This window comes from Vespa velutina, chromosome 16 (assembly GCF_912470025.1).
Source record: "Vespa velutina chromosome 16, iVesVel2.1, whole genome shotgun sequence".
Classification (NCBI taxonomy): domain Eukaryota; kingdom Metazoa; phylum Arthropoda; class Insecta; order Hymenoptera; family Vespidae; genus Vespa; species Vespa velutina.
This window is the reverse complement of record NC_062203.1, coordinates 1,910,001-1,926,429: the sequence shown is the minus strand read 5'-3', so window position 1 is coordinate 1,926,429 and position 16,429 is coordinate 1,910,001. Positions and strand designations below refer to the sequence as shown.

The 16,429-nt window shown below is 36.3% G+C and overlaps 1 protein-coding gene across 5 annotated transcripts in view; it reads left to right on the top strand.

Moving 5' to 3' along the window:
- The window catches only part of LOC124954840, a 220,068-nt gene that overhangs the window by 649 nt on the left and 202,990 nt on the right, over positions 1–16,429 (top strand). For 3 of the 5 annotated variants that reach the window (XM_047508385.1, XM_047508383.1, XM_047508380.1), the window contains exons 1-2: positions 8–236; positions 1,920–2,456. In XM_047508385.1, coding sequence (XP_047364341.1) covers positions 1,959–2,456 — 498 coding nt within the window. In that variant the 5' untranslated portion in view covers positions 8–236; positions 1,920–1,958. Of the gene's footprint in view, positions 1–7; positions 237–1,662; positions 2,457–16,429 lie in introns of those variants that run through there. The other 2 variants (XM_047508381.1, XM_047508382.1) reach the window with 2 other exon arrangements.

The following is a 16,429-nucleotide window of genomic DNA, read 5'->3' as shown; positions in this document are numbered from 1 at the left end:
GGGGAAAGAGAAGAAGAAGAAGAAGAAGAAGAAGAAGAAGGAAAAGAAAAAGAAAAAGAAGGAGAGGAAGGTAAAAGGGTGATCGAGCAAAAGAAGCTCTCGCGTCCTTTCTTCTTCTTCTTCTTCTTCGTCGTCCTGTCAGTGACCTTGGTTTCCCCGTCACCAAGGCAAGGAATAGTTTCGACGACGAGAACCGAGCGCGCTCCGTCCAAAGGATATCGTTTTTCTCTTTCTCGGTAGGCGTCTCTCTCTCTCTCTCTCTCTCTTTCTCTCTCTCACTCTCTCACGCTAGGAAGGTCAACGTGCGGCCGTCGTCGCTGCCGTAGTAGACAACCGAACGTCTGTTAATTGTTATTGTTGTCTCTTTCTCTCTTTTTTCTATCTCTTTTCCCAGATTCCCTTTCTCTATATTCTCTCTCTCTCTCTCTCTCTCTCTCTCTCTCTCTCTCTCTCTCTCTCTTTTTTTCGATTTGACGCGCAAAGTGAAAGCAACGACGAAAGGTAGAAAAGAGATTCGCGAGTCTAAGGAGAAAGGGAGCCGGTTCGAAGAAAAAAATTCTCTTCTTGGCTTCCTCGCGTTCCTCAACGCCGCTTCTCTTCTTTACCCTACTCCTTCTTCTTTCTCCTTCTCCTACTCCACCTCCACCTCCTCCTCCGCCTTCTCTTTCTCGTCGTCGTCCTCGTCGTCGAGACGCGTGAGCTTGCAATGCCGCGAGGACGTCGAGCACTCTAACCGGTCCTCGGCTACTCGGCCCTGCCGACTTGCGTTGCTGCTTCGACCTCAAAAATTCGAACCACCTACCTCTGATCTACCTACCTTCTACCTATCTACCTTTTACCCTACTACCTTCGTCCTCGTCCTCGTTCTCGTCCTCGTCCTCATCCTCATTCTCATCCTCCTCGTTCCTCCTTTTTCACGTCTTTGTCTTTCATCAAAACGATTTAACTCGTCGCGAAACCTCGTCGAATATACTCTTTATATGCCACGAGGATCGATTTATCTTGCGTATTTTTTATTCTGAAAAAAATTAAATATCGATCGTTAACTCTTAGACATTTTTCTCTTCTTCTTTTATTTTATTTATTTTATTTTTTTTTGTTTTTCAATCTCTCTCTCTCTCTCTCTCTATCTATCTCTGTCTCTCTTTCTCTCTTTTTTGATTCCTTTCTCATTTTTTTGTTTTCTTTTACTTTGATCGGTCGGTCGGTCGGTCTCTCTCTCTCTCTCTCTCTCTCTCTCTCTCTCTCTCTCTCTCTCTCTTTCTCTTTCTCTCTTGTCGTTTACGTAGTACTACGCGTTTCAAACGACAAAAGCGAGCCACGACGCGATCGACGCTTTTCCCTTTTGTTTTTTTTTTATATCATCGCGAGAGACCGTGGAATCGACCCAGCGGCGTCGCGACGGTGGGCTGCGACGACAACACCTGTAGAGAGTCGCTATTACACGCCTTGTACTGAGAAAGAGAGAAGGACGCAGGGCGGTAGAAACGCCGCAAAATAGAAAAACAAAACAGCTCGATTTTTATAAATATAATTCGACGCACGTTCCTACCAGTGTATATATATATATATATGTATATATATATATATATATATATATATATATGTACATGTATGAACGTTACGTGTAACCATATAAATACGTTTGTTGTAAACAAGTAGAATAGATAAGAGAAAAACGGTTCTTTGAAAATGATGCGAAACACGAGGTCATATAAAAGTTAAGTATAAACCGAGAAAGAGAGAGACAGAGAGAGAGAGAGAGAGAGAGAGAGAAAGAGAGAAAGAAAGACATACACGAGAGAGAAAGAAAGAAAGAGCGAGAGAGAGAGAGAGAGAGAGAGAAGGATAAAAGAACGAAGAGACAAGAAATTGAAGGACAAACTCCGGATAAGTAAACGTGAAATATTATTTAAAAGGAAATATACCATACGTACATAGAAGAGAATAGAAGAAACATGACGATGGCTAGCAACATTGTGGTCGAGTGGTTGCGTTCGCTCCATCTCGGCCAATATTCCGAATCGTTCATTGACAATGGCTATGACGATCTTGAAATATGCAAGCAAATCGGCGATCCCGATTTAGATGCTATCGGTGTTTTCAATCAAACACACCGTGCACGTTTATTACAATCTGTGAAGACATTAAGGGAGGAGGGAGCAGCCAGCGTTTATTTCACGTTAGAAGAAACTAACGAGTGTCTTTGCGATAATGTTAGCTCAAAATCGTCTAGAACATCGTCGGAAAGACCACCGAGCGACAAGGATGTACAAAGGGCATCACCAACTGCTAGTTCTTCGAGCGGTGGTCAAGAATTGACAAAGTTCGCGGATGAATACGAAGAAGGGAAGGCTGAACTCGTCAGGATCCCTCGAATGCAACTTAGGATGCTACTGCAAGAGAAGCTCAGGCATGACGGCATCAGACTCGCTTGTCAACCTTATACTACACCGGTGAGTCATGTACTAATTCACTTACTTACATACATACTTACCTACCTACCTACCTACCTACCTACCTACCTACCTACCTCATGTCTCTTTATTCCTTTTCTTTTTTTTTCTCTTTTTTAAAACTGTTCTTACGAATATGATGCATACTTAAGTGTGTGTGTGTGTGTGTGTGTGTGTGTGTGTGTGTATGTGTGTGTGCACAAGCGCGCGCGCACGCACCAGGCTTCGTCATCGTGTCCCACGTGGCCTTTAAAATATATCCGATCCAGATGGTTCTTCGTCAAAGAGAGATAACGACGACTTGTATATTTTTCATCTCGATGATTAACCTTTAAATCGATATTTCTATCTTTATTTATTTTTTTTATCAATTTTATTTTTATTTTATTTTATTTTATTTTATTTTATTTTATTTTATTTTAACTTATTATTTCGTATTCTTTCTTCGTTTCTTTTCCTTTCTTTTCTTTTTCTCTCTCTCTCTTTTTTTTTTCTTTTTTTTTTTTTTTTACCAGAGAGAAAATATATAGACGAGACGGACTTCCCTCGAAATGGTAACCTGATAGGTGAAAAATGCATTTGGTAGATCGACGTACGGAAAAGCGAATCTCGATTGGGGCAATTCTCCTCTTGCCTCCCCTTTACCTCTTTGCTGACAAGCACGTATCGTTTCTAACGTGAGACGTAAATAGAAGCTACTCGACGACCCAAAGCGGATCGATTTTTCGATCGTATTCGACTTTGAATTCGACAAAGTCTAGTTTCGAGTTAAGACGTTACTTGAGAAAATCCTTTCTGGGTAGGAGAATTGGTTGATATTTTTACGGAAAGATTAAAAGTCATTTTTATAACATACGTATAATAATATGTTCGTTTTATTATCTATTGGCCATTATTTATTGGCCAGTTATTTTTACGGAATTAAAGTATTGTTCTTTTTTTTTTTTTTTCTTTTTTTTTTCGTTTTATAAATTATTTACAATCGATTTAATCTGCATTCAAATAGTCCATTCGATTTATTTAAAAATGTTTTTTTCTTTTCCCTCTAAATAAAATATGTTATTCAGAATTAATAGTCGTAAAAGGATTTTTAAAAGATCGCGGGGGGAGAGAGAGAGAGAGAGAGAGAGAGAGAGAGACAGAAATAAATAAATAAATAAATTATCGTAGTTATAAATGTTTCATATAGATATGCGAAAAAAATTTTTTAATATCGCAATTTACGTTTTTCTTCTAAAAATTACTCGAAACAGCGCAATAACATTTATTAGTGCTCATAATCAATCGAGGTCGTTCAGTTCTGTGTGTGCAATTACCAGGTATGTGAAAAAATACATGACATACGTATTTCATATACGCGTACACATACACGCTCACATTTAATCTCTTGTCACGGTTTTGTTTATAGAATACTCACACATTAAAAAAAAAAAAAACAAAAAAAACAAAAAAAACAAAAAAAAACAAAAAAAAATAGGAAAAACCTGTATATTCGAAGAGAAAATCAACGAAACCCATTGTAATTTTTTCAGATTTTTTCAATGTTTCCCAGAGTTTACGCGTGATGCACAATTTTTTTCCTCCTTTCTGTCTTTTTTTTTTTTTTTTTTTTCTTTTTTTTTTTTTTTTTTTTTTTACCCGTAAAAATAAAACAAAATTGTTATTAAATAATCACGCTCGTTCGAGCTTACATTTTTTTCTTCAGAAGTTTGATCTTTTTCGATAAAATTAAAAAAAAAAAAGGGCAAAAAAAAAAGAAAGAAAAAATAAATAAATAAATAAAAGGAGATACAAAAGGAGAAAAAAAAATTTGTAATATATTTCGATCGAATACAATATCCGTTCAAAGCTATAATTATTGTGCCGTTCAAACAGTTGTAATTTAATATTTGGGAAAATCCTTTTTACGTATGTTTATTTGAGATTTAAAGATAAATATACGACACATATATACACATACACACACCCTCATCATATATATCATATATTTCATATCAAATCAGAATGGACACGTTGCTGTATAAAAAAAAATGATATATTTATATATCAGGAATGACCCTATGTGCACCGATTCGATCGTATAATGGTTGTCGGTTGTTCGGTACACTTTGTGAATTGATCTTGGGTTCGTGGAAAACGTTAAGGGGTGGTAGTACGAGGTAAAGTAGTCCTCGACGACGAGTCGAGCGAGCGGAAGAGGTTGCACGCCGCTTGATAATCCGTGCGTCATCGATCACACTTCACCACCCTCCGTGCCTTTTTTATTTTTTTCTTCCTTCCTTCCTTCCTTCCTTCCTTCCTTCGTTCATTCGTTCGTTCCTTCGTTCCTCTCAAGTTAGTGCTATCATCTTTCTTTCTTTTTTTTCTTTTTTCTTTTCTCTCACTCTCTTTCGTTTGGTAGTTCCTTCGTCTCTTTCAACACATTGGTGGTTGGAAAGTGATGCGCAAGGGTAGATTTCTCGATCGATAGATCGATCTTTTCGTTTCTTAGAAAGTCTTTCGATCGTCGATGATATCGTACGATGAGTACTCATCCACCTCGTTCTCCTCTTACTTCAACCATTCCCCCTCTTCCCTTTTCGATGGAGATTGCATCGTCCGTATCAACGACCGGAATCGCTCCTCAAATTGTACGCTTTGCGAGGATAGAATAGACGGGAGGACAAAGGAAACATTCTACTTGAAATGGCCAAGCGGCTTTACATTCCTAAGCTCGTCCTCTCGTGGTTATCGGTAATGTAGCTACGTAGGAGAGAAAAGGACAGGGAGACACACGCGCACACATACACACACACGCACAGAGAGAGAGAGAGAGAGGGGGGGGGGGGAGAGAAAACGATCGATGTAAACCATCAGGCCACACGACTGATGCGCCTTTTCGTTATTGCAACGGTACCGATGTTGAAAGTTTTAGTTGTCGGATAAAGCGTAATCTTGTTAATCCGGTTAATTTATCTTTCACTCACGAATCCTTTCGATAAACGATTAATCGACACGCGTATTCGTCAGAATAAATGTAATCTTCTTCGTAGGCGATATGATCCAAATCTATTATACAATCATTCTCGGAACGAAATATCATCGTAGCTTCGCTACGATCAATCCGCTTTTATCGAGAATTCGTGAAAAATTAAATAACTCTATACATTTTTTTTTTTTTTAATACATCGTATATGAGAATTATATCGACATATAAAAGAACATTAAGATCACGTATTGTTTATGCTCGAAATGAATTGTACGTAGGTTTCTACGTGTGTTCAGAATTAATAAAAGTCGTCGTTCCATTTAACGCTTGCGAACAATTACAAGGTATATTTGTTCACCCTTCCCTTCTTCCCCCACCCCCCTCACCTTTTCTCTCATCTAGTTTCGCACACTTTCATATTACGCAGAACATTTCGCGGGTTTAATCGAAGCCGGAAAAGTGCGAATTAATTAGGATCGAACGGGAACCGGAGAGTTCTTTAATACCTTAAAACGTCTGAGACTCGTCTAACTCGTCGTTCATGATTCTTCTCAATCATCTAATAAAATAGAAATATAAAGTAAAGTAATATATTTACTTATTCGCAATTAATAATAATAATATTATTATTATTAATAATAATAATAATAATAATAATAATGAAATACAAATTTCATTCAAAAGTAATATACCCTTTCATGACAATGATATCGAAGAGATAAGTAGATAAAGGAAAAAAGAAAATGTGTAAAGTAACAATACGATATGAAGTATATATATATATTATTGTAATAATTCCGTCGAAATAATTAAAATCCATTAATAATAATAAAGTAATAGTAATTCCGTTTATTTCAATAATAAATATCTACTAATATTAATAATACAATATGTAATATATGATCGATATAAAATAATAACGATTCTATTGAACGAAGTTAATTTCTACGTAAATATAAGGATAGATTATGTGGAAGAATAAAACAATATAAAAATAATAATTCCGCTTACAGAATGTTAAATAATACCTGCTGACAATTAGATCATACGTAGGATTAATAAAGTTTGCAAAAAAAAAAAAAAAAATGAGAAGAGAAAGACACAAAGTAAGAAAGAAGAAATAACAACGTAGCGTAATAATTTTACGATATTATTGTAAATTGCTCTCATTCGATCATTCACAACTTTCTCTCGAAGTTTTTTCATTGTTTTTTTTCTTTTTTTTTCTTTCTGTCAGTTAACATATAAATAAATAAATAAATAAAAAGAAATTTCTGTCGATGTACAGTTGAATAATTAAGCAAAAGAGCGTCGCATCGACGCGAACTAAAAAGAAATGTCGCGGTGGTCAACACAGGACAATGAGCACACCACTGACATCGTCCGATAGAACACAGGACTTCAGGCACAGACTAGACCACCGTCTCAATGCTCCTACTCTCTTCCTCCCTCTTTCTACCACATTTTTCCCCTCCCTTTTCCCTCTGCGTTCTCGTATCGTCGTATATAACAGTACGAGCCGCGGACCGAGGGTAATAGCGTTTAAATATTTGAGCGCGAATGTTCAATCGATATACCTATCTATCCTCCGGGCGAAGCTCTTTCCTCTTCTCGCCAACGTTTCGCTTTATTGTACCTTCCGTTTTCTCTCCCTTTCACTATCAACCCCCTTCTCTCTTTCTCTTTCTCTTTCTCTGTGTGTGTATCTGTCTGTCTTTGTTCCACTCCTTTCACGTCGTCACTTTTCCAACCCGTTCCGTCTAAACGCTATGGTTCTCTCCCTTTTCCGAGCATGCCGCTCGAACCTGTTTCCATAAAATATCCAAAAACCATCCAATAAAATTGTTCTTATTCGTAGAAATTATGGTGAAAGAATAGGGGCGGGCGGGTGGGCGGGGGGGGGGGGAGAGACGAGGCGAGGATTGAGAAGGAGGGCGTAGTGAAAAGATTGATATTTCCTTCTTTTTTTTTCCCCCTTTTTCTCTTCTTCTTTCTTTTTCGTTTTTTTCTTTCTTTTTTTTTTTTCTTCTTTTCTTTTATCTTCTTTTTTTTTTTTAATCTTTCCAAAGGGAAATGACTGTCGTAACGGTAGGGAATTTTTTTTATAGATGATCGCGAATAATTTATGTTTCGAGAAAAATGAATGCCATTGTTCATGGGGATATTTTTCGTGAAATCTCGAGAGTTATCCGTTTTAATGACGACATAATTTCTGGTAAAAGATACGAAATTCTTTGAAATTGTGAAATTTGATGTTAGAGGAAGAAATTTATACTTCTTGGAGTCTATTAATAATTCTGGGTCTTCTACTTTCGCATGAAAAAGAAAGAGAGAGAGAGAGAGAGAGGGAGAGAGAGAGAGAGAGAAAGAGAGAGAGAGAGAGAAAGAGAGAGAGAGAGAGAGAGAGAGAGAGAGAGAGAAATTCGTCGATGGATGGATGAGAGAAAACTTTCGTGTCTTACTAATAGCGGATAGCGAAGGTTGGTCGTAAGGGTGAAGGAGAAACGATTCGACGTCAGAAGGGCAACATGAAGTAGCAGTAGCAGAAGCAGCAGCAGCCACTAGCAGTGGTAGTAGTAGTAGTAGTAGTAGTAGTAGTAGTAGCAGTAGTAGTAACAGGAATAGCAACAGCAACCCTTATATCCGAAAATCCGAAGGGAAGAGAGAAGAGCATGGTTACCTCTCGCAAATATCCAAGCTAAGCATCTACACGCCGAGAATCGTGGACCCTCGTCTTCGAGAAGTTCCAAGACAGCGGTCGGCACGATGCCGACTTTTCTCTTCCTCCATTCTACTCTTCCTTTACCATGGAGAAACGTTAAATCCCATGAAATCCTTGCCATGGGGAAATCCCTCTTCGTATTTTACCATCCTGTCCAGTAACGAAGAAAGAGAAGGATATTGGAGGAGGAAGAAGAAGGAGAGAAGGAAGGAGTTGTAGATGGAGATGGAAAAGGAGATGGAGGTGAAAGTGAAGGAGAAAGAATTTGTGGCCATGGACCGATCACTGGACGCCTATTTTCTTTGGCTGTCCAGGACACCAAACTAACGATGTTCTCCGATGAAATATACACCTTTATTAATGTCACTCTGCTAGTTGGATTCAGAACGACCGACAGACCACCCTTCGTGTAACTCGAGTATATCGCTAATTGCGTATCTCTCGCACATATGTATCTCTCAACGAGACGTATTAATCGATCACGATGCATATCGAACGTCACCGATGTTATTTTCTTCTTACGTCCGTTCAACATCTTTATCGATCTTGAGATCCAGATTTGAGATTGCATTCTTTAGGGAAGAAAAAAAGGATATACATGAATGTATACATATATGTGTATATATATCTATATATATGTGTATATATATGTTTATATATATATATATATAATGATCGTAAAGTTATTTCGTATATCGATTTGATTCGATTAAGAAGTCCCCATGGAAATGATTTTTAATACGAGCTATATATATATAAAACTTATTACATAATTCACGTAAATAAATTATAATACATAATTAAAGAATTTTATTTCTTGAAACTAGTTGGTACGAAAGGATAATTACATATATATCTTGTAATTTGTGAAACAGAAAAGACGGTGGTATTGATTATTTTTATCTCCCGCGGGGATCCTTATTTTTATATAATTTCACGTAAGGATAATAAAAAAAGGAAGAGAAGAGAAAAAAGAAGGGAAAAGAAATATAAGGAAAAAAGAAAAGGAAGGAAAAGAAAAAGAAAGAAAAGAGAGAGAGAGAGACAGAGACAGAGACAGAGATAGAGAAAGAGAGAGAGAGAGAGAGAGAGAGAGAGAGAGAGAGAAAGAAAGAACGTGTTCTTAAGGTATTCCATGCTCGCAAGAAACGTGACTCTTGGACAGTATGCGAAGCGTTTATTTACTGGTCGTTATCTTGGTGGTACTTAAAGTGCATTATACTCGCGTTACGTTATGCGTTTTGATGAGAAAGAGAGAGAGAGAGAGAGAGAGAGAGAGAGAGAGAGAGAGAAGAGGGAAAATGAACAAAAAAGAAATGGACAAAATGACTAATGAGGTAGAGTTTTTTCGTCTCGCAAGGAAACGAACATTATTTCGAGCTCTATCTCTCTTCGTCCTTTTTCAACTTCTTTCCTTCTCAAATGAAAGAAAGAAAGAGAGAGAAAGGAAAGAGGGATAGAGAGCGCGTGCGTGAAACAACTCGCACGCACACGCACGTGAACGTTCGCGTGCCGATACTTGCTGCGCACACACCACCTACTGCTGGCGGCTTAAGCAGACGCATTATAGCGGCTAGAATTCCCTCGTCGAGTCCGACCAGCCTCCTGGCACGCAATGTATGCCCCTGCTATCTAGGTAACATTAAGGACTCGCCCGGCTGCATTACCGCTGCCAGGTAATAAACATGTTTAATTGCAACGCTAATGGCGCAGACGGGAGCGCGCATTACCCTCGGCCTTACCGAGTGTTGTGCCACCCTCTTCCTTCCCTGCCCTTTCGTCCTTTCTTCCTGCGCCGACCGACGACTACATAGAATCATCGAAGCCTTTCTACACGAAGGCCAACGAAAACTCGATCGATCCCAACTGCTTCCCCTTGACTGTTTTTTTTTTTTCCTCTCTTTTTTCTTCCCTTTTTTTTCCAAGATAATTTTTTTCTCTCTTTTTCTTTCTCTTTCTTTCTTTCTTTCTTTCTTTTTATTTTTGTTTTTCTCTTTAATCTTCTTATTAATACATACAACGAATATAATCTCGATTATGATGTAAGATATTCCTTCGACTTTTCTTTTTATTAATTCTTCGTAATGTCAACATAATTATAAATCCTTAGATCCATAATTATGTTATCCATTTATCTATGGATATGTATGTATGTATGTTTTTCTAATTTTTAATTTCTTCGATTTAGTCTGATAAAAGTGGAGTAAAAATTTTGTTATATTAATTTATATTCGAGTCAATGTTTTTTTTTTTATGTTATATCACATAGCTTTCGTTTAGGTACGAATGAAGATTTATATATCCGTATATTTTTATATATATATATATATATATATATATATATATACGCGTTCGAACTATTCGGTATTGCTAGGTAATAATTTAAAAAATTGTATTTTTCTTGTTAAAGTAGATATTCGTAATATTTTGAAAGGATTATATCAAGAGGTTAAAAGTTAACACGACGAAAGTAAAAGAGAAAAATCGTTTGGTCTGAGAGCAATGGCAGTCGCATTAGCGCACGTCACGTTCTTGCGTTCGATCACACGTGTACAGCTACACGTAACATACTTAAAGGATTGTATGTATCTACCTAGCTAGCATGGCACGATTCCTTCAGGCCAAGAATAAAACGGTTCGTGCGAATCAAGAGATCGCATTGAAACGCGTTTCTCTTATAGGCGGATCTTTGGCCGTTATTCCAAAAGGGAAGTAACGGGGCTGCGTCCTCTGAGTTCGTTCGTGCAAATAGAAAAAGAGAAAAAGAGAAACATTAAGAGAAAGAGAGAGAGAGAGAGAGAGTTTTCAAATTTTTCTTTGACTCCTTTTATCCCTTTCTAATAAATCGATTTCTCTTGTGTAAATTTGTTTTTGTTTTTGTTTAGTTTTTTTTTTTTTTTTTTTTTTTTTTTTTTTTTTTTTTTTTTTTTTTCCAAAATTGAAAATAATAACTCGACAACGTATATGCATGTATGCATAATAAAGTCTCTGCGTTTCTCCAAGAAATACTTTTCGATTATTATGTTATCATCTTGAAAATGATAATAAAGATATATTAATTTCGAAGGGAACGAGAAAGCCGAGAAATCTGATGAGTTAATCGAATAATTAATATATTTATTATAATTATAAAATAATTATATTTATAGATTCCACGATGTCTTCTTTCATTAATGATATAAAAAAAAAAAAGAAAAGAAAAGAAAAAAGAGAAAAAAAAAAGTATCGCGCTCGTCGACTTTCTTCTTTTCTTTTCTTATTTTTCTTTTTTTTTTTTTTTTTTTTTTTTTTTTTTTTTTTTTTTTTAAGTCAACCTGACGCCATATCAGGTATCTATTTTCTATGGTATCGTTAAATACAAATCAAATTTTTCTCTCCTCGAGGATTCGATTTCGTCGTATCCTTTATCGGATCACTTTGACCTCGAATTTTATCCGAAAGAGATTCAAAGCTTCGTATCAACGAGAAAGCTCCTATAACGGTGATATTATACACGAGGCCGCTTTAGAAGCAAGCAGCGAGAGTAGCATGGCGCGAGAATCGCCGTAAGTCAGGAATCTTTAATGCCGTTCCGTTAACCGCACGACCACCATGAGTTATTACCGTTTCCGGGTAGCCGGGTGCGAACCATACGATATATCAGTTTCCGTAGAATTTGCTTTGCAAAGCAAAAGTCACCAAAAAGTCTTCAGAAACCCCATCTTCGAATCTTCTTACAAATCCTTAGCAACAATCTGACAGATGTCGTTCGATATCGTAAGAACCATTTTGTTAATCTTAGATTTGTGAATGTATCGTATTTATTAGATCTATCGACAAAAGGATTTATTCATTTTTTTTAAGTGAAAAAAAAAAAAAAAAAAAAAAAAAAAAAAAAAAAAATATTGGGATCCATCTTCAGACAGTATGTGTACGATTCTCTTTTTATATAGATATAAAATCATTTATATAAGGAGTATATGTAAAGAGATATTATAAAAACTTAATAATTTTATACATAATTAAACGAGGCATTTGACCGAGTCTTTAGAAATTTCATTTTTTTAAATATAACGATCGATTTCGATATTGTGTCTGATGCAAAAATGGAAAAAGTTCGATAGAACTTTTTCAGACAAATCAGTACACATAGATACATACATACATACATACATATATATATATATATATATATATATATATATATATATATGTATATATATGCACTTATTTATTTATTAATTTATTAATATTTAATTTCGATTAATATTACAAACGTTTCGCATTTTTATTTATTTTATTTTATTTTATTTTATTTTATTTTATTTTATTATATTATATTATATTATATTATATTATATTATTTTTTTCTCAAACTATAAAATGATTCGTCCTTAGAAGTTAAAAACTCAATCTAATGGACGAAACTTTTCGACAGATCTAATAGTTCCTACTTCCTTCCCTATCGGTAAGAATAAGTTCCGACGTTTCTCCGAACTTTCATTCCTTCCTATCTCGTTCGGCAAGAAGCCAGAGGCTATTACTCGTTCTTTCGGAATTGGACATACTCGTTTTTTGAGAAGACACGTGGCCATCAGCGAAAAGGCAGGTGTTGATCGTGCTTAAAGGTGGAAAGGAGAAAGCCCTTAGGTCTGCTCCGGCCGCGGTATTGCGCCCGCGAGGAGACGGTAATAGCCCTTTAACCTGTAACCCCAAGTAATTACGGAGTTAACCGATGCAAATTACAATAATTTGTGCGGAGGAAGCGATTCTCTCTCTCTCTATCTCTATCTCTTTCTCTCTCTCTCTGTCTTTCTCTGTCCTATATCTTTCTCTTTCTCTTGAAGCTCTTTCTCTCTCTTCTCTCAACTCGACAACGACGAAGCTTCTTTTTGGTTCTTACCTACTACCTTTCGTAGTCACTGCTTTTCTAACTCTCTCTCTCTCTCTCTCTCTCTCTCTCTCTCTCTCTCTCTCTCTCTCTTTCTCTCTTTCTTTCTTTCTCTATCTCTGTATCTCTCTGTCTTTCTATCTTCTCATCTTACTACTCCTTTGTCTCGCTTCTAATCACTAGGCCTTTTTACCTTACGACCACTTTCTTACCGCTTTCGTTCAAGAAGAAATAGCCGCTCTTTCGTGAAGAGGGACAATCCAGAGAGAGAGAGAGAGAGAGAGAGAGAGAGAGAGAGAGAGAGAGAGAGAGAGAGAGAGAGAGAGAGAGAGAGAGAGAGAGACATTCAAGCTTCTTAAGCTGGAAAATCTGAGACCTTATTCTTATTCCTTGGAATATAAAAGAGAACAGAGAAGATGATACTCTTTAGAGTATCGTCTTCTTTATCCGTTGGCTCATGAAATAATACTACTAATGATCCGTACTTAAATTTGAATGAATTATTTCACAGAGAAGACATATCGAGCATTTAAATTATTATTATTATTATACACACACACACCATACACACACACATATATATATATATATATATATATGTGTATATATATATCATTCGAGAACACTAAACCACAAATGTCTGGTAAAGGAAGTCTGTGAATGATGTAAATAATTAGGTAGTAAGGATTAAACCATTGAATAACGTTAATATAAAATTTAAACATGATGCTATATCTAATATAACATACGAATATGTATTCAGAAAATAATGTCATTAACTATCGATAAAAAGATTTACACGAATAATTTAAAAGTCAAATCAAGGATAAAATTATTATGATCGTATAAAAAGACAGATAGTTTATATGCCGTAAATAATAAAATAATTCGATAGATGGAACGTCGAGATATAGTAGACGCTGATATAAAATTTTAATTTTTACACATGTATCAATTCATTATTAATACACTATTTATAATAAATACAATCTATACGTACATACATATATTTATATATATGTATAAATAACTCTGCAGGGAATTCGAGAGAAAGAAAAAAAAATAAGAAGAAGGAAAAAAAAAAAAAGAAAGGTCTAGTCGAAGTCGGATATCCTTGCTCGAGAAAATCATAAATCTATGCCAACGAAGAATTCATTTTTACGTCCGGCTCTCTGTAAGATTTATTCGCGATCAAATGCGTCGTTCCGTTTTCGGAATCGGTTAACCGGTTACCAAGTTACTCGAACAACGAGATACCAAGTTATAGAAAGAAAGATAGAAAAAGAAAAAAAGACAGAAAGAGAGAGAGAGAGAGAGAGAGAGAGAGAGAGAGAGAGAGAGAGAGAGAGAGAGAGAGAGAGAGAGAGAGTGAGAGAGAGAGAAAGAAATACAGACAGACAGAAGGAAAAGGAGATACTATCAGGATAACGTACCTTATAGGCGATAACTCGTGAGTCAGCAACGCTTGGCTCGCGTTGTTCGCTGTATGCTGTTGTCCATTGCAAACACACTTATCTATACGTATATATATATATATATATATATATATATATATATATATATATATATATATATATATAGATTCGTTTGCATATATGCAAGAACGCTCTCTACGGCCTTGCGGACAATAGCCTGATAGATCTGGTCTCCTTTAGCGCTCGCGAGTCCTCCATCTCCTTCCAACTTTTCCCTATACCTTTCTCTCATCGTTTGTGCGGCCACTTAACGCTGTACACGTTCGACGATCACCGCGAGAATACAACGCAGAGTTTAACATGATAAATCCTACTTTATGGCTCGATGAATCTTGTTTTTTTTCTTTCTCTCTCTCTCCCTCTCTCTCTCTCTCTCTCTCTCTCTTTCTGTTTTTTCCTCTCTTTTCGTTGAATCGTTTATATACTTGCCTCTATTGAACGCGACCTCTCTGCCCTCACTTCCACGTTTACCCTTTACCCACCCACCTCCCTTACCCTCTTCTTCTCTTCCTCCACCATTTCCCTCGTATCTCTATCGTACTACGAACAGAGGCATGCAAAATATTCGTTAAATAGTTCCGTTGCGTTTGATCGTAATCGTTTGTAGTATACAAAATATGGAAGGGATTATACCTTTATTCGGCTGCTCGTTCTCGCAATAATTCACTTATAATGCTCGTTTTCATGATAACCTGTTAACGCATACACACGTACATACATACGTACATACATATGTACATACGTACGTACATACATATACACATACATACGTACATACATATATATATATATATATACAAACCTACCCTTACGCGGATATATTCCGTCGTGTGATTTTCATTGTTATGCGTTTTAACGATCCGCTCTGTAAATAAAACGAAATTACTTTAAACGTTGATCTACAACGATGGAATAAGGTAGTGGTGGTAATAGTAGTAAAAGGGATGGTGGGAGATAGGAAGGGAAAGGGAAGGGGGAATGAAGAGGGTATAAAAGGGATCGAAAGGGGTAGGAGGCATAGGGCGATATCTACGAGGAAAGAGGAGTTAGAGTTGCGTTTTCGCTTCGGGCCACGTACGTATACCTGTATATGTACCAGCGTATGTACGACGAACGTGACGATAAAGGACCGGAGTTGAGTTCGATCGCATGATGACTCATCGTTTATGTTAATCTCACGGGTTCGTTATTATTTAAACGAAGCTTAATTAACGTCACCGGGATGGTTATCTAACGAAATGGACGAACTAACATTTGTTTTAACTAACCTGAACTTGAATTGTGAAAGGAAAGAAGGAGGAGGAGGTGCAGGGAGGTGGAATGTTCAAGGAAAGTTCTCTCTTGCAAATTGAGGAATTTGATTTAAACAAGGTTTTCTTCTTCTTCTTCTTTTTCTTTTTTGTTCTTCTTCCTTCTCTTTCTCATTCTCTTCCTTTTCTTTTTGTCCTTTCGAACTGTCCGGCAGTAGTTCGACATTAACGAAGCAAGTGCCGCTAGATTAGACTTCTAAATCTTTGCGAACTACCTTGCTTTCATACGACTTTTTAACTTTTATCGTTCCCAAAGATTTCAATAGTTTCAAAGGAAAAAAATAATTCTACCTATTCCTCCCTCCCACCCTCCCTCTTTTTTTTTTCTCTCAATCTCTCTCATTATGCTCGAGGGGTAGTTATAACTTGACCCAGAATTTTCAATGCGTTCCTATTAACAGGGAATCTTTTCGACTTATATTTCTATCGTGAGCTCGTTGTTCTATATATATATTTTTGAAATATCATCGTGGTCTCTTTCTCTCTCTTTTTCTATCTTTCTCTATCTATCTCGAGAAACAGTAATTAAAACGAAAAGTAATTCACGCATTATACGCGGTAGTAGCGTGGTAGTAGTCTACGTGTATATATATTTGTTTGTTTTTTTTTTTTTTTTTTTTTTAATCTT